The 21,862-nt window shown below is 49.7% G+C and overlaps 3 protein-coding genes across 4 annotated transcripts in view; 1 reads left to right on the top strand and 2 right to left on the bottom strand.

The window, feature by feature from the left end:
- The first annotated feature begins 1,249 nt into the window (after nucleotides 1-1,249).
- pop4 (POP4 homolog, ribonuclease P/MRP subunit) lies at nucleotides 1,250-4,996 on the top strand. 2 transcript variants are annotated; one of them, XM_024282744.2, is made up of 7 exons: nucleotides 1,250-1,399; nucleotides 2,612-2,667; nucleotides 2,740-2,969; nucleotides 3,040-3,117; nucleotides 3,180-3,241; nucleotides 4,396-4,497; nucleotides 4,641-4,996. In XM_024282744.2, the coding sequence occupies exons 1-7, from the start codon at nucleotides 1,393-1,395 to the stop codon at nucleotides 4,775-4,777; spliced, it is 672 nt and encodes a 223-aa protein (XP_024138512.1). In that variant the 5' UTR covers nucleotides 1,250-1,392; the 3' UTR covers nucleotides 4,778-4,996. The 2 variants fall into 2 exon arrangements, with proteins under 2 accessions (XP_024138512.1, XP_024138513.1); XM_024282745.2 differs by having other exon boundaries at nucleotides 3,183-3,241.
- Nucleotides 4,997-5,129: 133 nt separating this feature from the next.
- LOC112151969 (proprotein convertase subtilisin/kexin type 6) lies at nucleotides 5,130-17,924 on the bottom strand. The gene is made up of 21 exons (XM_036212160.1): nucleotides 17,097-17,924; nucleotides 16,241-16,345; nucleotides 14,364-14,474; nucleotides 14,149-14,292; nucleotides 13,982-14,058; nucleotides 11,688-11,776; nucleotides 11,018-11,190; nucleotides 10,737-10,949; nucleotides 10,578-10,678; nucleotides 9,989-10,092; nucleotides 9,806-9,923; nucleotides 8,110-8,298; nucleotides 7,753-7,889; nucleotides 7,543-7,677; nucleotides 7,191-7,278; nucleotides 6,916-7,112; nucleotides 6,125-6,212; nucleotides 5,925-6,028; nucleotides 5,733-5,862; nucleotides 5,553-5,665; nucleotides 5,130-5,479 (listed from the first exon to the last, which is right to left on the bottom strand). Exons 1-21 carry the CDS (start codon nucleotides 17,247-17,249, stop codon nucleotides 5,382-5,384), a joined length of 2,667 nt encoding a protein of 888 aa, XP_036068053.1. The 5' UTR covers nucleotides 17,250-17,924; the 3' UTR covers nucleotides 5,130-5,381.
- Nucleotides 17,925-19,101: 1,177 nt separating this feature from the next.
- ccdc102a (coiled-coil domain containing 102A) overlaps nucleotides 19,102-21,862 on the bottom strand; it is a 20,470-nt gene continuing 17,709 nt past the window's right edge. Inside the window, exons 9-11 of the mRNA XM_024282734.2 lie at nucleotides 21,034-21,204; nucleotides 20,859-20,962; nucleotides 19,102-19,911 (exon numbers count right to left, since the gene is read on the bottom strand). Coding sequence (XP_024138502.1) covers nucleotides 19,782-19,911; nucleotides 20,859-20,962; nucleotides 21,034-21,204 — 405 coding nt within the window. The 3' untranslated portion in view covers nucleotides 19,102-19,781. The remainder of the gene's footprint in view (nucleotides 19,912-20,858; nucleotides 20,963-21,033; nucleotides 21,205-21,862) is intronic.

Genomic DNA, 21,862 nt, shown 5'->3' on the forward strand with positions numbered 1-21,862 from the left:
GGACCGCACACTGTTCCCGTCACCATGAGAGTACATGTTGAGTGCTGGTGAACCAACCTCCTGAAGATAACTATTTATTTCAAAATAAAAGCCTTCAAATGCTCTGCTCCACAGCGTGTCTGTGTGGAGACGCTCAGAGTAAAACCGGAGGAGAAATCCAGTCTCACGATGGAGTTTCATTCCTCACTGTAGTTTTTCCAAATTTGGAAGCTTGAATTTGATCCTAAATGGTAATTATAATATAGATACGATTCCAGCAAAACGTTCACAATTCCACAGGCAGGTTCTGTTGATGCTCTAACCCATAAACACAATTTCTCCAATCACAAATGCATAATAGAGACATTTTATATAAAAATAAGTCATTTTTCTCAATAATTTTGTGGAAAAACAAATAATCTTAGAAATTCAGCTTTTTAATATAAATGGGCGATTAATGTCTTATTCAGAATTTCTAAACACTTTTCAGATTACAGTCACACCAAAGGAATATTCCATCCGGTATAATAATGCTCATCAAAAGAGCTTACGAGCCTTTTCATCTTCCTGTTTCTCTTGATGATCCTTAGAATCTGAAGTTGAGAAAATCTGTGTTTCAGACCACAAGAGCAACAAAAACATCTGTTCATGTTGTCTCACTGGAATGGATTTGTTAATAATCTGGATTGGACAAAGATTTGGACAATTCCTAATAAGCACTTCACACCAAATGAGGTCAGAGAAGTTTCATTTGTTATCCTGCTAATCACCACATGACCAACTGTAACAGAGACATTGATACCAACTGTTTATGTGGAGGCCGCCCAAACCATCTTTTCTGGATCTGTTCACACTCAAGGACTTTTTGGAGGGACTTCAGCAGATGTTATCGATCCTTTGGAAAAGAATGTTTCTTTGAAATGGGAAAATGTTTTATTTTGTTTCTCTAGAAAGGAGTTAAAAGAAGAACTTTATTAACACATTAATTGATCATAATGGAAAAATATCATCTCCAGTGTAAATACAGTAACCAGAAACCTGCTTTTGTACATTTCTTGAGTTTATTTTTTACATTAACTGTAAAGTTACTCAACTATCAAAAAGTAACTGAAAACTTTCAGTATTTGTACAACTTACGGTTTGACTGAATGTCAACAACATCCTCTGTTCACGTGTGTTCACGTTGTTCTTTGTGGTTTACTGTTTGTATACATTTTCTTTAATACAGAAAAAGAGTAGAAACCGGATGTTCCTGCAGGTTTAAGTCTGAACCAGCTCCAGTCCAGGCGGGGGCGCTGTGGTTCACACGAGAGCGGCATCCTGCAGGACAGGAAGTCAAGCCGGAAGTAGAGTTGAGTTTGACTGAAACATTTTCTTTCTTTCTGATGGATTTTCGGGCTTTTTGATCTTCTCATGGAGGGTGAGTGACGGTTTCACCGGGAAAAAGCGGGAAATCCTCGTTGCGTCTTTCCCAGCGCGCGCGTGCGCGCTGTCTGTCTGGCACGTGCAGCTCGTGCCAGCGGAACTGGGTCCGGTTCTGTTGTTGGTGACGCGGCAACGGGTTTTAAAATTCTTAAAACGACAAACAAACAGAAGAGTTTCAGCACAAATGAAAGGAAAGGTGTACAAGACTGTGGTGAGACCAGCCATGTTGTTTGGACTAGAAACAGTGGGACTGAAGAAAAGACAGGAAGCAGAGCTGGAGGTAGCAGAGATGAAGATGCTGAGGTTCTCTTTGGGAGTGACCAGGATGGATAGGATCAGGAATGAATACATCAGAGGGACAGCACATGTTAGAGGTTTTGGAGATAAAGTCAGAGAGGCCAGACTGAGATGGTTTGGACATGTTCAGAGGAGAGACAGTGAATATATTGGTAGAAGGATGCTGAGTCTAGAGCTGCAGGAAAGAGGTCTAGAGGAAGACCAAAGAGGAGGTTTATGGATGCAGTGAATGAAGACATGAAGGTGGCTGGTGTTAGAGTGGAGGATGCTGAAGACAGGCTTAGATGGAGGAAACTGATTCGCTGTGGCGACCCCTGAAGGGAAAAGCCGAAATTAAAAGAAGAAGAAGAAGACTAACAAAACAAATCAAATTCCCGGATGGTCGATCTGCGTCTAGCTGCAGGGCGGTTGTCATGGCAACAGAGAATCTTCTTCTGTCTGCTGAACTCTGAAGCCCCTTCACTTCTGCGGTTCTTCTCCTGCTGAACTCTCCAGTTTCTTCTCACAGAACCGAACCTCAGAGGTGTTTCCTCCACTGATTCAGAAGCTCTGCTCCTCCTTAGTCCAGACGGACTCTAGTGTGGCCAGCATGAAGGTCAGAATCAGAAGATCCATGAAGGTCATGAAGAAGGTCAGCGCTCCTCTGGTCAGGAGAGAAGCTGAGCTGGTAAACACGGCTCCAGAGAGGAACCGTCATGTCTGAGAATCAAACCAGCAAACGCAAGATCTGCCAACATAAATGAGATCTGTCTGCAGACACTGTTGGTTTTCATCCCTGCATCTCCTGCATCGTCTGAACCTGAATGATGTTCCGTCGGTCTTCCGGAAGGTTCCTGCTGGTCGGACTCTGAGGAGCTGCAGAAGACGGTTTTGTTCCTTAAAGCTCAAACCTGTTCGTGTTCGTCCACAGAGAAGCTGGTTCAAGCTCCAATTCCTAGAGGGCTGCAGAAGGTTCTGGGAGTGGAGGTCAGCAGAGGTCAGCAGAATCTCCGGGTCACAGACGCCTCCTCTGGAATGATGCCTCCTTCTTCTCTGCAGCCTCAGAGGAGCTCCAGGGCGGCGGCGTTCACTGAGGCGTTCCTGGCCAGCAGCCTACAGCAGCCCGACAACCAGGACCTGAAGAACCTGCTGACCCACAAGGCCGTGATCCTGGGCTACACCCGGCCCAAGAAGCAGAGGACCAAGAGGAGCAGCAAGAAGGCCAAAGGGCTGACCGCTCAGCAGAAGAAGGCCCTGAAGGTCTTCCAGATCCGACCGGAACATCAGAGGTCGGTTCGGGACGGATCCCGTCCAGCGCTCCTGCTGGAGGCGGAGTCACCACTGTGGTCTCCTCTGCAGGTACCAGCTCTTCCTGCCCCTTCATGACCTCTGGAGGCAGTACGTCCGGGACCTGTGCGGTGGACTCAGACCGTCATGGTAAACCAGCAGCTCCTCGTTCTTCTCCAGCGTCACGGGTTCTGAGTCTCTGCTTCTCCCAGCAGTCCTCAGTTTGTGCAGCAGAAGCTCCTGAAGGCGGACCTGCACGGCGCCATCATCACAGGTCAGTTCACAGCTGGAACCAGCACAGCGTCAGGCTGAGAGGCGGGTCTGGACCAGGAGGACCAGACCCGCAGGACTAGACAAGTTAGAGGTCCTGAACGCAGCAGAGGTCATGACAAGAACCTCCACGTGGTTCTGTCAGAGCCTCCTGCAGAACCTCCCAGAGTTCTGCTCTGTCATGGAGGAGAAAGGAAGGCAGTTTGGTTCTCCTTCTGGAGATGTCACACAGAACTGGAGGGATTTCCTGCATCCATACTGAGAACAAAGTCACAGTTTTGAGATCAAAACTTCATAAACTGCAAAAAATGTAAAGTTTTAAGAATGAAACTTCATGATTTGAAAATATTCAAACAGAGTTTCTTACTTTTACGAACTCGTGTTTGTCTTGTTCCAAAGTAAAAAAAACAAATATATTCATGAAAAAAACAATATTTCACATACAAATCATAACTGTAATGTAATGTAACGTCTGGCTGGATGGAGACGGAGTTCAGATGGTTTTTTTCTTCCGGACATTTTAAACACGCCGGTTGCTACGGTAACATGAATACAGAACCCTGTTGTACTTTAGCTTTACTGCTCCTGTAGGTTCTGCTCAAAGAGAAATGGACCAGAATGGTTGAAGACGGCAGGATCTCAGTTTAACAGAACCCATACAAAGTCCAGAGTCTGAGTCTTCCTCCAAGCACCTGATTGGAGAGAATCTAGACCAATCAGCACGAGCCCTCTGGTCTGTGATTGGCTGTTTGGTGGCTCATAAATAATGTTAGACTCAGAGTTTTGAACACAAAAACAAAGATAGGGAGACCGCGAGATGAGGCACAACGCACCTAAAAACATTTGTGCTGCAATAAAAAGTTTTTGGAAGCAAATATTAAATATTTTCAATTGCAAATTCTGAAGTTTTCTTCTTAACCCTTTAGATGAGGAGCTGCAAACACTATAATGTTGTGCTGATAAATGTTTACTAATAACCTATAAACTCTGATAATGTTTGTTAACGTGTGAATAAAGCTTGTTAAAGAATCTTATTATGAAGTGTTAACAGTTTGATCTCCAAACTGTGACTCCAATGTGGAGGCTCAACAATAAGAACTCTGGTCCGGTTCTGGTGGGCCGCAGTGACAGAGGAACCTCGTTGTCTTTGTTCTGCAGTGGTCCGGTCCAAATGCCCGTCGTACGTGGGGCTGTCGGGGATCCTGCTGCAGGAGTTCAAGCACGTCTTCAAGATCATCACCGCAGAGGACCGGCTGAAGGGTGAGCAGCAGCTCCTGCTCGCTCCGAGCTCTCAGCAGAACCGGTCCTGCAAGGACTGGAACATCCCGAACCGTGGCGTTCATGGAACCATGGAACTTCCTCTGGCTTCCTGTTTGATGTGATGTCACTTCCTGTCTCCCCAGTGATCCCGAAGAGGAACAGCGTGTTCTCCGTGGAGATCGACGGCTTCGTCTCGCACATCTTTGGCAGCAGGTTTGAGCAGCGAGCCAGCGAGCGCTCCGCCAAGAAGTTCAAAGTTCACGGGAGCATCGACCTGTGACGGAGGCTCCGCCTGCTGGACGTCGGAGGAACTGCAGGCTGAGCGGAGCTGGGATGGCTTTTATTTTGAAGGGTTGTTTTGTTGTTGGCCTCAGACTGAAGATGCAGCGTTTGGGTTCTCTGATCTGCTGTTAGAAGCGTGCACACGTTTGTGCACGTTCACTCTTTTTCAATGACTTTAAATGTGCAGAAAAAAATAAAAGCAAACATGTTTATTTGATATTGATGTCACTACAGACTCCGCCCCTGACTCGGGGTCGCCATGGTAACGAGGACGCGTGTGTCATGTGAGTGCTCCAGCCCGGCACGAGTGCTCGTGAAGGGACAGGAAACAGTTCCTTCAGACTTCCTGTTTCTTTTGATCAGGATCTTTTATTTTGAAATCCTGCTGCAGAATGGAACCTCTGCTTCTGCAGCGTCCAGCCCTGACCGTCACCACCGAGGCTCCGCCTCCAGGCCCGCATCCACCAATGAGCAGCAGCTGCTGGTTCCTGCAGCTGAAGATCCCAGAGGAGCTGCAGGAGTGAAGCGTCTGTGATGAGTCCGTCCTTCTGTGGTCCATCTGCTGCGGTTCTGGAGGTTCTGCTGGGTCCGGTCTACAGCGCTCAGGCGTTCATCAGGCAGGTACGGCAGCAGAACTGCCGGTAGAACTTCCTCTGGCAGAGACGGTTGGTCTTCACCATCTCACAGAAGACTTCGTCTGCTGCAGACAGAGGAGCCTCAGTCTCCAGTCAAAAAGGGGAGGAGCTTCTGCGGCGCGCCTCGGGTGAACTCACCATCGCTGCAGGAGGCCTTCATGATGCAGGTCCGGCTGATCAGACTGAAGCCCGCCGTGCATCGGCTGCAGCTGCTCCCTGCTCCGCTGCAGCGCAGACAGTTCTCCTCACACCTGTATGCAGAAGCAGAGCTGCAGACGGAGAGCCCCGCCCCCTGCAGAACCGGCGCCCCTCACTCACCTGTGACAGAGCCCATGAGGGAGGCCCGCTGCCGTTCCCGGATAGAACCCCGGCGAGCACGCCTGGACACACCTCCACTCCTGCTGCAGGAAGCCCTCGGCGCAGTGCAGACACGCCTCCGGCCCCGCCCCTGAAACACAGCGAGGTCAGCGGCTGCAGGCCACGCCCCAGCAGGAGGAGCTCCTCCCACACCTGAGCACGTCCTGCAGGAGGAGTGGCAGGAGCTGCAGCTCCTCTCCTCCACGTGGAAGAAGGTCCCGGCGCCGCACTGAGGGACGCACGCCATCCCTGCCAGACTGAAGCAGATGGATGTTAAGGCTGCTCCTCACAGGCTGCTCCTCACAGGCTCCTCCTCACAGGCTCCTCCTCACTCTGAGGAGATCATCATTTACCTGTAACCGTGGTAACAGGCTGTGCACCTGTCTGCCTGCTGGATGCATTCCCTGCAGCTGTCGTCACAGCTCCCACAGCGCCTCTGACCTGAAACATGGGAGATGTTCAAACCAATAGACTGCTTCTGCCTGAAAGAACTGCAGAACATCTTCATCATCTTCATCATCTTTATCACAAATAAAAACTCAGAAGAAAACTAGAAAAATAAAGAACAAAACATTTCAGAGGTTCAGGATCTGGATTGCTGGTAGAACGTCCAGGTTACCTGATGAAAATCACCTGGACGTTTCAGGTAAAATAATGAATAAAAATAAAAGTTTCAAAGAATAACGGTGGTGAGAACCTTCACGAGGAACCACCACCACTCTCAGGAAGGTCCGATTGAGACCCAGCTGGTGGGTTCCTGCTGGTCTCAGGTTCTAGATCTCCTCCATAAGTGAGGAGTTTGGTTTTGGCAGTAATCCTCACTAAAGTCCTGCACCAGAGAACTGAACCCCTTTGGACCAAAGGCTGTGGTTCTTCACATACAGGGTCCACAGAACCAGCCTCCAAAATGAGATCTCACCACAAGATGAAGATGACGGTTGGAGACCTGGATTTGTGGGAGGAGCAGAGTATGAAAGGACGGATGGACTCCAGATCAAACATCTTCAGATGTCTTCCTGAGCCTTAGGTCGGCTGATCACCTGGAAGGTGACTTTCCTTCACCTGTTCTTTCATGCTCCATCCTTCTCCAGGAACCACGTCTGATGCGGTTCTGGACCACATGCTTCAGCTCCTGCATACTTACCGTCGTCTGTGAAGGTCCCGGGGGGGCAGGTGTGCGAGCAGCTGGAGGTGAGCAGGTTTAGGAACCGCCCCCTCCTGCAGGACAGGCAGTCCCTCACCGACGGTCCGCGGCAGCTCTCACAGCCTCTGGAGCAGCGCTGGCAGCGCCGGGACGTCCCGTTCTCAAAGGTTCCCTGTGGACACTGGCTCACGCAGGTTCTTCAACCACATGAAGATGAACGGATCAGTCTGGACCGTCACAGCTCAACAGGTGGGACCTCAACATTCTCCTCTTACCTGCCCAGACTAAAGTGGATGCAGCTCCGGCAGTCCTCAGCTGCTGGTCCATCACAGCCTCGATCTGCACACTCTCTGTGACACGGGCCTGGATCAGAACAGGTCCCGTCATCCCAACAGTCAGTCCAAACTCCTCAAACAACAGCTTAGACGTTCAGTCCTCTGGATTCAGACTAACTCTGAGAAAACTGGAGGAGGAATCTGAAAGTCTAACTCGTCTCTGTTTGGATAAAGACTGGATCACATGATCACGGCCAGAACTTCCTGGTTGGGTTCAAGTAGATGGACAGAAGGGGGGGGGGGCTTTAACTGAACACCTGTGATCATGTGATTCCTTCATCAGTTCTCTCACCGCTGTACTCCTCCTCTTCCTCCTCCGGCTCCTCCGGGGTTTCCTGCTCTCCGGAGCGTGGGTGAGGAACAGCAGGGTTCTGGTATGGACTCTGGGAGGTACCGTGAAGGATCAAAGTCCATTCTTTCAGGTTTCCTGCTCAACATGACATGAAGGACGATGATGAGCTGGTGATGATGATGGTTTGGATGCGAGGCCGGCAGCTCTTACCCAACACCTCTGGGTTGCGGAGTTTGGATGGAGTGTCTTTGACCTCCAGGGTCCACGTACCAGCTGGTGTCTCAGCCCAGAAGTGAACGCTCATGAACTCCCAGTTCCTGAAGCCCTCACTGGAGCTGTCCAGCAACCTGAAGAAGAAGATCAGAGAGATCTGCTGAAGCAGGAATCTGCTCTCTTTGGTCTCCACTGTTCGATGCGGTCCATGGAGAGCTCAAGGTCCAAGGATCAGAGGATCCAGAGGATCTTCAGACAAGCGGATGATGTTCAAATGGCTGTCAGACTGAACCATAGAACAGGTGGAGATACGTTCTGGTGGAGCTCAGATCTACGTTCATGTGGGCGTCTCACCTCCTGCCCAGCAGCTGTGACCTCGTTCCAGATGGAGAGATGAGCTCGATCTCCAGATCTCCTCGTCGTGGATGTAGCAGCAGCACCTTGACGACCACATGCTCCAGGTGCTGAACGTGCACCTGGGGATCTTCTGAACATCCAGATGTGGTGATGCTGCTGTTAAGGCGTAGTCCTGCATGGATGTGCCTGGAACATGTTTGATACGTTTTCATTCAACAGGTTGTTTCCCATTCCTGTTACTGCGAGAGAACTTTACATGACAACGCCGTCAAACAAACCAACGAAGAAGAGAGGAGATGAGTGAGGCCAAAAGTCTGAGCAGAAGATCTAGCTGAGGACAACCACGATGAGACGACGGGATGACGAGAAAATGGGCAATGAGTAAATGAGACAAATAGACGAGACACGAGATGAGAAACAAGACGACGAAAAATCGAGCCGACAAAAAATCGAGACGACGAGGAAACGAGACGACGAGGAAACGAGACGACGAGGAAACGAGACGCCGAGGAAACGAGACGCCGAGGAAACGAGACGACGAGGAAACGAGACGACGAGGAAACGAGACGACGAGGAAACGAGACGCCGAGGAAATGAGACAAATAGACGAGACACGAGATGAGAAACAAGACGACGAAAAATCGAGACGACGAAAAATCGAGACGCAAAAAAATCGAGACGACGAGGAAACGAGACGCTGAGGAAACGAGACGACGAGGAAACGAGACGAAGAGGAATCGAGACGACGAGGAAACGAGACGCCGAGGAAACGAGACGACGAGGAAACGAGATGACGAGGAAATGAGACAAATAGACGAGACACGAGATGAGAAACAAGACGACGAAAAATCGAGACGACGAGTAATCAAGACGAGGAAACGAGACGAAGAGGAAACGAGACGAAGAGGAAACGAGACGACGAGGAAACGAGACGACGAGGAAACGAGACGACGAGGAAAAGAGACGAAGTGTAAACGAGACGACGAGGAAACGAGACAAATAGACGAGACACGAGATGAGAAACAAGACGACGAAAAATCGAGACGACGAGTAATCAAGACGAGGAGGAAACGAGACGACGAGGAAACGAGACGCTGAGGAAACGAGACGAAGAGGAAACGAGACGACGAGGAAACGAGACGACGAGGAAATGAGACGACGAGGAAACGAGACGAAGAGGAAACGAGACGACGAGGAAACGAGACGACGAGGAAATGAGACGACGAGGAAACGATACGACAAGGAAACGAGACGACGAGGAAAAGAGACGATGAGGAAACGAGACGACGAGGAAACGAGACGACGAGGAAACGAGACGACGAGGAAATGAGACGACGAGGAAATGAGACAAGATGACTTTTCATTTAGGTTAGGGCAGCCCTGGTTCAGCGGTAGGGTGGTCTGACTCTGATCAGATTGCAGGTTCGATTCCCGCCTTGCCGGTCCTTGGGCAAGCAGTGAACCCACACTGCCTCTGGTGGAAGGTTGGCGCCAGTGTTCAGCAGCAGAGTCTGTGTCTGTGAAGCGCTTTGGGCGATCCAGGAGGTAGAAAAGCTCTAGACAACCTTACAGCATTTAGCATTGACAGATGACAGTAATGATTATGATTTATGATTATGACCCCCCCCTCCAACTGAGACCTCAAAAGGACAGCAGACATAACCCTCACCGCACGTCTGTGTGTTCTGCTCACCTGCTGCGCCGCGCTGACACCTGACTGCAGGTGTGCTGAGGAGGAACCGTCCTCCACCTCCTGGCCTCCATCACCATGGCCTCGGCGTCCACCAGGCCGAAGCCGTACAGGTGACTGACTGAGAGACAGACCAGCAAAGCTCAGACAATTTCCGCTCCAGAAGGGAGGTGGGAGGAGCCTCACCTGTGAGTCCTGCGGCATTGGTCTTCCAGTCTTCAGCCTTCAGGTGGGCGGGTCTAGACGTCTTCACCAGCAGGTGCTGGACGTCCCTCCAGCTCAGCAGAAAACTGTAGGAAACAAAGAAGCAGTTCCCAGCAGGTCGGGACCGTTCTGGACCGTTCTGGACCGTTCTGGACCGTTCTGGACCATTTCTGTCCCAGATCTCAATCAGGGAATATAACACGAGGGGGGAAGGGCTGACATGTCCAGTGAATATACAGTCAATGATTCCAACCAACATCTGCTCACTTTGAGAAGGGACAGTTCTGGATCTCCATCAGCGCTGACAGAGCGCCCCCTGCTGGCTGTGGACTGACTGTCAATCACTCATCTGAGTCACATGACTGGCTGCAGCTGTGACTTTAACCCTTTAAATCACCATTACCGTCACTCTATGACCATTTAAGCAAATCAGCGCACTTCAACAAGTTCTGATGCAGAGAAGATCGTCTTTCCTTCACGTCAGAATCTACTGGAATTCTGTTAACCGGTCACAGCGTCACCGCAGTCCAAAGAGCCTCAACGCTGGAGCTAAAGGGTTAACACGACTCACTTGGCCTCCAGGGCGAGAGCGATGACTCCAGCCACGATGGGGGCGGAGATGGAGGTTCCGGTGTGACCGTCGGTGCAGCGCTGCCACAGATCCGTGGTGACCTGCAGGGAGTCAGCGTGAACACTGGGCCGCGTCTGAGTCCAGAACCGGCAGACGTACCATCTTCCTCTCGTGAAAGTCTCCGCTGCTGTAGGTCGTGACCATGATGGAGCTGCAGGCCTCCAGGTACCAGGGCTTGTTTCCGTTCTCGGTGGTGCTGGACACGGAGATGGTGTAGATGCTGCTGGTGTAGCCGTCACAGGAGCAGTGGTCGGCCTGCCGGCCCCCGTTACCTGCAGCCCACACAAAGACGGAGCCCAGGCCTCGGCGGCCCTGCGGCACGGGAAGAGGCGCCGGTGAGCAATGGTGCCACTCAGCTTCCAGCAGACACTCCGACGGACCTTCTTGATGCCTTCTTCAAAGGCCAGCCTGGTCAGCGGCCCCGGCCCGTCCACGGTCCTGCCGTCATCCTTTGGCCCCCAGCTGGCGCTGTAGATGTGGATGTAGTCCGGGCGGATCCGCAGGGATTTGGCTTCCACGATGTCCGTCACATCTCCATCCAGCATCCGAATCCCTGCAGGGAACAGGCCAGCAGCTGAGAGGAACCGAACCGCACGCGCTGGTTCTGAAGAAATGAGGTTGATTTCATCAAATATTTTAACCTAGTTCTCTAAATCTCGGGGGGAGGAGCTTCTGGAGCATCTTTTCTCTGTTCATCAAATTTGTTTAAAATGTGAAAAACGTTTCTTCACAAAAGACTTTGGAAAACTTTGTCCTCTTTGGCTTGCCGTACAGGAAAAGATGGTTCCGTTAAAAGTCCTTTTATGATTGGACAGATGGATGGGTTCTTCCTCTCTCAAACGGGGGTGTCAGGCTCCAGGCCTCGAGGGCCGCCATGCTGCTGCTGATTACCTGATCAGGTGTGTTCAGCCCATAAGGAGCTCTATGGCAGGTTAGCTGGAAACCATGGAGGACACCGGCCCTCGAGGCCTGAAGTTTGACACCGTTTGAATGTTTCACTTTAAGAGCCTCCAAACTCTCGCTCCACAGACTTCTGCTCTCTCCACTGACCTCCAATGTGGGCGTTGTAGGCAATTCCCACGATGCAATGCGAGTTGTTGGCCGCTGCTGCCACCTCGCCGGCGCACCTGGTTCCATGTCTTCATGTAGACCGGAGATCCAGAAACCACAGACAGAAACTCAGAGGCCATAGAGCAGGGGTATTCAAATCCAGACCTCGAGGGCCGGTGTCCTACATGTTTTCCAACCAACCTTCCATTGAAGCTCCTTATTGGCTAAACATACCTGATCCTGGAAATTAGCAGCAGATAAGGCAGGATTTCTGGAAAACCTACAGGAAGCTGGCCCTCGAGGCCTGGATTTGGGCCTCTCTGCTGTAGGTTTTCCAGAAATCCTGCCTTATCTGCTGCTAATTTCCAGGATCAGGTATGTTTAGCCAATAAGGAGCTTCAATGGAAGGTTGGTTGGAAAACATGTAGGACACCGGCCCTCGAGGCCTGGATTTGAATACCCCTGCCATAGAGGTTTGGTGGTCCCTGCAGGAGCTCAAGATGGAGAGAAAGTTTCCTCGCACAGATTAGGAACGCGTTCAGGAGCTCGCCACGAAGCTCAGAAAACATGAAGATGATCTGAAGCTGATTGACAGAAGAGCTGTCATCAAAGAAGAGTCAGTCTCCTGGATCTCACTACACTTATGGGAGCAGAAGCTCCGCCCACAGCGCTGTGCTCCTTCTTGGTTAGAGGACATCTCTGGATCCATCATTCATGTCATTCCCTGAACCATCAGGACAAGGGGCAGATGGAACCAGGGTCCCATCTCCAACAGAAACAGAGGCTTAAGCTCCGCCCCCAGCATGCTCATTTCCTCCCTCCACATGCTATTGGACTGCAAGCAGGTTCAGCATTTCATGTCACTTTCTACGGACAAAAACACGTTTTTCTGGAGGTAAGTACCAGATGTGGTACTGAGATGAAGCTGCGGTTTTATGTTTAAATGATGCGTTCAGGCCTGCGTTTGAATAAGAATTCTTGAAAACATGGCCGCCCTCGTCAGGGGCAAATGTTACAAAGTGTTACAACTACCCGGCTAATGTTTCCATCATGTCAAAATGACAAAAACATCGTCACAACTCTGAATTGGACTATTAGGGCGTCGGCGGTGACGCATGAACCAAAATAATCTGAACATACTGCGAGTCTTCAACCGTAACTGGATCAGCAGATTCTGAAGGAGAGAAGCGGCTCAGCGAGCTGGAATGATGACAGTAAATGAAAGAACAGGAACGCTGGAGCTCTGGTGTTAAAGGGTTCATATGTGATCATCATGATTTCATCTGCTGTCGCTCTGAACCTTCTGGTTCTTCTACAGCAGGTTCTGGAAGCACTGGGCGCATGAAGGTCATGTGACCTCTGTATGCAACATTGTGATCGGATCAGATTTGGGAATAGGATCAAACAACCATTTTAAGTTCAGGTAGTTGAACTTTACTTTGAGTTGTGTTTACAGAAGAAACAGAATTTAGAGTTCAGACAAAAGACTTTAGAACATAACTACCAAGTATGTTTTGATTAGAAGGAAAATATGTTCTTTATTTTGTCCAAAAGATGCTGTGCTTTGTTTATTAAAAATGGTTTTGGTTGGAAATATTTAACACTCTATTTAGAAAAGTTTACAAGTCAAGTTAAAAACAAACTACTTTAAGGTGTTTTATCACAGTGTTGTTTTACTATAAGAGGTTTATGTCGTAAAAGTTATGAAAATCTTAAAACTACAGCTCTTTAAGTCGGACACTTTGATGAAGAAATAAAGTTGTTGTTCTGATTTGGTTTCAAATGTTACAATTGCCCGCGTTATGGGGCAATTGTAACATTTGACTTTTTTTAATCAAATTGATAACTTTAAAATAAATACTTTTACTCTCATTTGAGACAGATTCAATTGGCTGTCTTGTTTTTTTTCAACACTTTTAACAGTTGAAATCCCTCCATTTTCCAGCTGAGTTGAGTCCAGTTTTTGCCCCAGCTGGAGTTTCTGAGTCTAAGACCCTGCAGGGGGCGCCACAGGGCCGGACCTGCTCATAATCCAGTTGCTATGACCAATTTGGAATAAAAAATTGCCGCCTTCTTCAGCGCCGGCGTTGTGATCATGCAGGTGAAGGCAAACATCCTCAGACTCAGACGTCTGGGTTCGGCCCCCAGCGAGGGGGCTTTCATCCACCAATAGCGTGCTGCAGTGTGAAGCCCCGCCCTCCCTCTGCTAGCCCCCACCAGCAGAACCCCACCGAACACCAGCAGAACCTGCAGCTCAGGAGAGTTCTGAGCTGGTCCTGAAGGAAGCATCTTACACGTTTTCGTTGCGGGAGTCGTAGCGTGGCGTCGGGTCGTGGTCGTTCCCGTTGATGTCGTAACTTGCGAGATGATCCTACAGAAAAAGTCGAAGGAGGAGTGCTCAGGTGTGACAAACCGCCAGGATCTCCATGAAGCAGTGCTGTGGGGGTGGGGGTGGTCCTACGTAGTTCTGGCTCAGGTCAGGGTGGGTCCTCTCAATGCCGTCATCCAGGATGCTGACCACCACGTTCCTGCCGGTGAACCCTCTCTGCCAGGCGGCCAGAACGTTCATCTCAGAGCGACAGCGTCCGCTTCCATCCTGACAGTGCTGAGAGAACCACACAGGTCAGGGTTCTGATCCAGGAGTCTGCAGGAGGAACCGCGGTGGAGCCCACTTACAATGTACCACATCTTTGACCATTTAGGGTCATTGAAGCTGAGGAGGGCGGAGTCTCTCAGGACAGACCTCTTTACTCTCGGCTTCACCAGCTGCTGCTGGGCCCACGCCACCTGGAGAGGGAGTGGAAACCAGCTCCAACATGAAACCAGCTCCAACATGAAACCAGCTCCAACATGAAACCAGCTCCAACATGAATCCAGCTCCAACATGAAACCAGCTCCAACATGAATCCAGGTCAAACATGAAAACAGTTCAAACATGAAACCAGTTCCAACATGAAACTAGATCAAACATAAAACCAGCATCATAATTAATCCAGTTCAAACGTGAAACCTGTTCAAAAATGAAACCAGTTCAAACATGAAACCTGTTCAAAAATGAAACCAGTTCAAACATGAAAACAGTTCAAACATGAAACCAGTTCCAACATGAAACTAGATCAAACATAAAACCAGCATCAAAATTAATCCAGTTCAAACGTGAAACCTGTTCAAAAATGAAACCAAATTAAAACATGAAAACAGTTCAAACATGAAAACAGTTCTAACATGAAACTAGATCAAACATAAAACCAGCTTCCAAATTAATCCAGTTCAAATGTGAAACCTGTTCAAAAATGAAACCAGTTCAAACACGAAAACAGTTCAAACATGAAACCAGTTCAAACATGAAACTAGATCAAACATAAAACCAGCATCAAAATTAATCCAGTTCAAACATGAAACTAGATCAAACATAAAACCAGCATCATAATTAATCCAGTTCAAACATGAAACCTGTTCAAAAATGAAACCAGTTCAAACACGAAAACAGTTCAAACATGAAACCAGTTCCAACATGAAACTAGAACAAACATAAAACCAGCATCAAAATTAATCCAGTTCAAACGTGAAACCTGTTCAAAAATGAAATCAGTTCAAACATGAAAACAGTTCAAACATGAAAACGGTTCAAACATGAAACTAGATCAAACATAAAACCAGCTTCCAAATTAATCCAGTTCAAACGTGAAACCTGTTCAAAAATGAAATCAGTTCACAATGAAACCAGTTCAAACATGAAACCAGTTCAAACAATAATCCATTTCAAACATGAAACCAGTTCAAACATGAAACGAGTTCAGACATAAAACCAGCTTCAAAATAAATCCAGATCAAATATGAAACCAGTTAAAAAATGAAAACTGTTCAACATGAAACCAGCTTAAACATGAAACTAGGTCAAACATGAATCCAGTTAAAAAAATAATCCAATTCAAACGTGAAACCAGTTCAAACATGAAACCAGTTCACAATGAAACCATTTCAAACATGAAACCAGATCAAACATGAAACAAGTTCAAACATTAAACCAGATCAAACATGAGACCATTTAAAATATGAATCCAGTTCAAACATAAAACTAGATTAAACATGAAACCAGTTCAAATATGAATCCAGTTCCAGCATGAAACCAAATCAAGTATGAAACTAGATCAAACATGAAACCAGTTCAAACATGAAACCAGATCAAACATGACTTAAACCAGTTCACACATGAAACCAGTTCAGACATAAAACCAGCTCCAAAATAAATTCAGATCAAACATAAACCCAGTTCAAACATGAAACCAGATCAAACATAAACCCAGTTCAAACATGAGATCAGTTCCAACTGAATCCAGTTAAACCATGAAACAGTAGAGAAGATGTTTGTGTCCACTGGAGTCTGGGAACGAAAAGGAAATAGTTTGATCTGTTTCTAAGAGTCGATGACTCCGCCTCCCATGATGTCACAGAGGAAGGAGGTTAAACCTGTGGGTAGAAACGGGCCAGAACCTGAATCCAGCCGTGCCCCTGCCGCCGGCTGGCTCTGTACCGCGTCCTTTGAGTCTTACCTTGGCGTCCAGGTGGATGAAGCTGTGGCGGCCCCGGAGCGGGAAGGCGGCGCGGCGGAGCACCCTGCTGTGGTGGAAGTGGTAGAGATCCTGCAGACCCCCGACCTGCTCAGACACAGAGACCTGCAGCTTCAGTTCCTACAGGAGAACCCTGAACCCAAACAGCTCTCAGTGCACGGGGGGGGGGTTGGACCGAGCTGCAAGAATCTGGAACCTTCTATTCTGGATTCTGGGGTTTGGAGCCCCCCCCCACCTTTTCTGATGCTCAGGAACTGACTTTGATCTTCTCTCCAAAGTTTACATTTACAGACTTTAACAATCGTACATCTGGAAACCAGAACATCGGAAAGCTCTTCCAGTCCAGTCTCACAGAAATGTGGAGCAACGCTTGTTGCACGACTGCACAGCTGCGCGACTGCACTGCTGCATTACTGCACAGCTGCATTACTGCACAGCTGCATTACTGCACAGCTGCATTACTGCACAGCTGCATTACTGCACAGCTGCATTACTGCACGACTGCACGACTGCACAGCTGCATTACTGCACAGCTGCGCGACTGCACAGCTGCATTACTGCACAGCTGCGCGACTGCAGATCATAAACTCGGATGTCTTAAGTCCAGAATGAGCTGTTGTGATCAGAAACTGCAGCAGGAAGTCCTGATGAAATTGCAGCTTCTCCGCTTCGTCCCTGAAACATCTGCAGCTGTTTGCTGGAGGAAAACTTTCCAGAAGCTTCTCTGAAATCATTTTTCCGGAGGATTCCGGCTCTGAACTCCAGATTCTCCTGATCCGGCTGTTGTCCTCCGGCTGCTTTTCCCTGAACCTTCAGAGGATCAGTGAAGGATCCGTACCTGTCCCAGGTTTCTGTATCCATACTTCTCTGCGACTGCATCAGCCTGTTCTGGACCCCCCCGGATCCGGACGGCCCAGTGGTTGGTGAACCGGTCCCCCCGCCCTGAAGCCACCGCAGAGCTGCAGAGCAGGAGCAGCAGGAGCGGACTCATGGCTTCGGCTCACGTTCCTCGTCTGTTTTCACTCGGCTGACTGAGAAGCTGCGAGGTTCCCTCCCTCCCTCCATAAACCAGCCCCCATGCGGCGGAGAGGAGGACCTGGAGAACATCTGCAGCTCCTGGAATCCTGATCTGGAGTAACGAGAGGAGGAGCTGCAGGCTCCTGCGAGGAGCTCCTTCCACCTCCAAAAACTTCATCTGTTTTTCATCCTTCCTTCTCAGCAGAACAGAGGCGTGATGCACACAGTGCACGGTGGTGTAGCGGTCAGCACTCTCACCAAACAGAAAGCAGGTCCTGGTTCAAACCCGTTCTGTTTGCATGTTCTCCTCGTAGACGCGTAGGTCCAAATGTTGCAGCTGTGAGTCTGGGATGGACAGGAGAGCAGAACAAACCCCCCCCTTCTCCCTACAGAGGCTGGGATAGGCTCCAGCAACATGGTGACCCTAAATACGAGGCAGCGTTAGAAGACGGATGGATAGATGAAAACAAACATTTTTCTGCAGCTTCCACTAGAATCTCAGCCCACCACCATGAAAGTTCTAGCTAAACAGGTTCTGATGTCAATGAAACCATGAAACAGGAACTGAGGGAGGCTGGTGACATCAAGTCCAAGTGGGCCGTGTTCTCCAGCTCCATCGTTTCTGCGGCATTGCGTGGCAGACAGGAACCGTGCCACTGGACTGGCAGACTGGGGTGGTGGTTCCTCTTTTCAAGAAGGGGGACCAGAGGGTGTGTTCCAACTACCTCCTCAGCCTCCCCAGTAAAGTCTATGCCAGGGTACTGGAGAGGAGAGTCCGTCCGATAGTCGAACCTCAGATTCAAGAACAACAGTGCGGTTTCCGTCCTGGTCGTGGAACAGTGGACCAGCTCTACACCCTCTTCAGGGTGCTGGAGGGTTCGTGGGAGTTCGCTCATCCAGTCCATATGTGTTTTGTGGATTTGGAGAAGGCGTTCGACCGCGTTCCCCGTGGTGTCCTGTGGAGGGTGCTCTGGGAGTATGGGGTCCGGGGAGCCTTACTGAGTCCTGTCCGGTCTCTGTACGACCGGAGCAGGAGCTTGGTTCGCATGGCCGGCAGTAAGTCAGACCTGTTCTCAGTGCATGTTGGACTCCGGCAGGGCTGCCCTTTATCACCGGTTCTGTTCATAGTCTTTATGGACAGAATTTGTAGGCGGAGCCAGGGGGGGGTCTGGTTTGGGGACCACAGGATTTCCTCTCTGCTCTTAGCAGATGATGTTGTTCTGTTGGCTCCATTGAGCCAGGACCTCCAGTGTGTATTGGAGCGGTTTGAGTCTGAGTCCATGGTTCTCGACCGGAGAAAGGTAGTTTATCCTCTCTCGGTAGGTGGAGTCCTCCTGCCTCAGGGGGAGGAGTTTAAATATCTTGGGGTCTTGTTCACGAGTGAGGGAGGATCGGAGCGTGAGATTGACAGGCGGATTGGAGCGGCGTCTACTATTATTCGGTCGCTGTACCGGTCTGTTGTGGTGAAAAGAGAGCTGAGCCAGAAAGCAAAGCTCTCAATTTACCGGTCGATCTTCGTTCCAGTACTCACCTATGGTCATGAGCTCTGGGTCGTGACCGAAAGAACGAGATCCCGACTACAAGCGGCTGAAATGAGTTTCCTCTGGAGGGTGGCTGGGCGCTCCCTTAGAGATAGGGGGAGGAGCTCGGAGTAGAGCCACTTCTCCTCCGCATCGAGAGGAGCCGGTTGAGGTGGATCGGGTATCTGGTCCAGATGCCTCCTGATGGGCATCTTTGCTGCTGCCCTCCATGACTCGGTCCGGATGAGCAGAAGAAGAAGATGGATGGAGTTACAAACTCAGAGGTTTGACAGGAAAACAACAAACTAGTTTCTCTTTGAAGAGTTTATGAAGCCGATAGAAAACACTGAGCTAAACATTTCTTACGTGTACAAAAACAGTCCACAGCCACATAAATACTGTCATACTCCAGAGTCCGGTCAGTACAAATATCTTGGTCCCGTTCCAGCATGGGTGAAGCTTGTTGCTAAGCGACAGTGATGATGATGAAGTACAGATGATTTATTGCTTTAACAGTTTATGTTCATGAATGTTTGAACAGAAAATCAAACACTAATTCAACGGCAGAATCTTGACTGAAATAAAAAAACTTGTTTCATAAAAAGTAAAAAAAATCTCAACAAAAAGTGAAAAACCTCTAAAATCCTTTAAACTCATTGTTTTTTTAGCGTTTAGCTAACTTGGATTTAGCTGTTTGTCCAGTTCCTCAGAATTCTTTATCACTTTAGGTCGATAAATAATCAAATTTACTGACTGACTCTCAGATGGAATGAAACTGAAAGTCTGTTTGTCCCTGAACTGGGTTTGGGTCGGTGCTGCTGAACAAATACTGATTCTGGTGGAGAGGATGGAGGCGCGCTTCCCCTCTCCTGACAGCAGGTGGCAGTGTTTGTGCGGTGAGGATGCAGAGCGCCTCGCGTTCTCCTCCCAGCAGCTGACAGGAGGAGGACGACGGCTTCGGAGCTCCTCCAGGAGGACGGTCCAGTTCACGCGATCTGCAGCTCCTCCTCCTCCTCCTCCTCCTCCTCGCTGCCCGGCGCCGCTGCGTTTTCTGGACTGAAGCGAGCGGATCTCATCTTCCCGAAGAGCGCAGGACTGTGCTGCTGCCGCCGCAACCTGACAGACAAGAAGCAGAGGTTAGGAGGAAAGGGGCGGAGCTTCTGCTGCAACCTGTGCAGGTGGAGGTCAGCAGGTCCAGGAGAAAACCGAAACAGAAACCTGAAGAGAACCAGAGCAAACACAGCCAACACTTTCCTCTGACTAAGGCCACGCCCACCTGCTCTCAGATCATGATTGGCTGAAACATCCAGTGTCAACATGAGGACTAAAGTCTGAGCGGTAGACTCTAGACGGCAGCTCTGAGGAGGGAGCTCAGAATCCAGGCCTGGATGATCCGTGTCCTCCATGTTTTCCTACCAACCTCCCACCTGAACACACCTGGTCCAGGTGATCAGCAGCACACGAGGCAAAGATTCTGGAGAACCACCAGGAGGCCGGCCCTCCAGGCCTGGAGTTGGACATTCCTGGTCTGAGTCAACAACTGATGGAACGGCGCGGAACGGAAACGCCATCGACCATCCTGAAGGTCACGGAGGTCGTGAAGGTCATGGAGGCCGTGAAGGTCATGGAGGTCATGATGGTCATGGAAGTCATGATGGTCACGGAGGCCGTGAAGGTCATGGAGGTCATGGAGGTCATGATGGTCACGGAGGCCGTGAAGGTCATGGAGGTCGTGAAGGTCATGGAGGTTGTGAAGGTCTTGAAGGTCATGATGGTCATGCAGGTTGTGAAGGTCACGGAGGTCATGGAGGTCGGGAAGGTCATGGAGGTCGTGATGGTCATGGAGGCCGTGAAGGTCACGGAGGTCTTGAAGGTCACGGAGGTCATGGAGGTCGGGAAGGTCATGGAGGTTGTGAAGGTCATGGAGGTTGTGAAGGTCATGGAGGTCGTGAAGGTCTTGAAGGTCATGGAGGCCACAGAGGTCGTGAACCCACAGGCAGGTTTTTGCTGAACCCAGAAGGACCTTTACATGGAGAGAGGAGAGCCGGGCTGTGGTTTCTGACCTGGACTGGAGGTGTTCCAGCTGGACCTGCAGGTTCTCCGCCTGCTCCACCTGCTCGTCCAGAGACCTCTGCAGCTTCCTGGTCTGGTTGTGGGACTCGTCCAGCTGAAACGGTCATGAATCTCAGACGTCTGCGGCTCCTCCGAATGACTGAACTGCTTCAGAGGTTCTCCTACCTCGTCCTCAGCCTGTCCCAGCTCCTTCTTCAGCTCCTCCACCCGCAGACGCAGCTTTTTCACCTCAGCGTCGTGGCTCTCCACGCGGCGGTTGGCGTGGGCGAGCTCTGTGGTCTTCTCCTGGAACTGCTTCTTCAGCTTCGTGTGAACGTGACGAAGATCAGCCAGTTCCTGTGGAGACGGAGAGTGTTTGTTCCTGCATGAAGGTCATGAACACTCAGGATGTCCAGAACCGTCTGTGGATGTCCACCCCGCCCAGCAGGTGGCAGTGTGCCCCCAGTTTTCATTGGTTACCATCCACCAACCACAGAAAAACTCGTGGATCTGTAGATCATGAATGTGTCGAGTTCCCGCCCTGATTTTAAAAACTAGACAGTGAGGGACGATCTGATGCCCTGGATTTAAAAAAAGACTGACACCTGACACTAATTCCTGGCTCCGCCCTGTCACTGATTATTGGCTCCGCCCCCTCACAAATGAATGGCTCCGCCCCTTCACAAATTCCACACTACAATACTTTTTGGACATGCCGTTTGAAGCCGTTCAGACCCAAAGAAGCAGACGGCGCCGGTGCTCCAGTGAGGAAGCAGCAGCGTTGGACCGTCTGAACGAAGCAGGAAGAAAGAACGTTGAGGAATCTTCTCTGCTGACCGCTTTAACTCTAAAGATGTTAAACTTCTAAAGTTCGTCCATGATGAGAAAAGCTGCGACGATGGATTCAGGTTCTAGATACATCTAAATCAGGGGTCTCAAACTCAAATCAGCCGGGGGCCGCTGGAGGCGGAGTCTAGGTGAGGCCGGGCCGCATCAGGATTTTCATAAGAAAATC

This window comes from Oryzias melastigma, linkage group LG6 (assembly GCF_002922805.2).
Source record: "Oryzias melastigma strain HK-1 linkage group LG6, ASM292280v2, whole genome shotgun sequence".
NCBI classification, from domain to species: domain Eukaryota; kingdom Metazoa; phylum Chordata; class Actinopteri; order Beloniformes; family Adrianichthyidae; genus Oryzias; species Oryzias melastigma.

Coding starts and splice junctions, on each gene's coding strand:
- pop4 (XM_024282744.2), top strand. Junction 3,118..3,179: donor GGTGGACTCAGACCGTCATG/GTAAACCAGCAG, acceptor TGCTTCTCCCAG/CAGTCCTCAGTTTGTGCAGC. Junction 4,498..4,640: donor CGCAGAGGACCGGCTGAAGG/GTGAGCAGCAGC, acceptor CTGTCTCCCCAG/TGATCCCGAAGAGGAACAGC.
- LOC112151969 (XM_036212160.1), bottom strand. CDS start 17,249: ATGAGTCCGCTCCTGCTGCTCCTGCTCTGCAGCTCTGCGGTGGCTTCA. Junction 14,059..14,148: donor CTGACCTGAGCCAGAACTAC/GTAGGACCACCC, acceptor CTTTTTCTGTAG/GATCATCTCGCAAGTTACGA. Junction 7,279..7,542: donor GGAAGAGGAGGAGTACAGCG/GTGAGAGAACTG, acceptor GTTCTGATCCAG/GCCCGTGTCACAGAGAGTGT.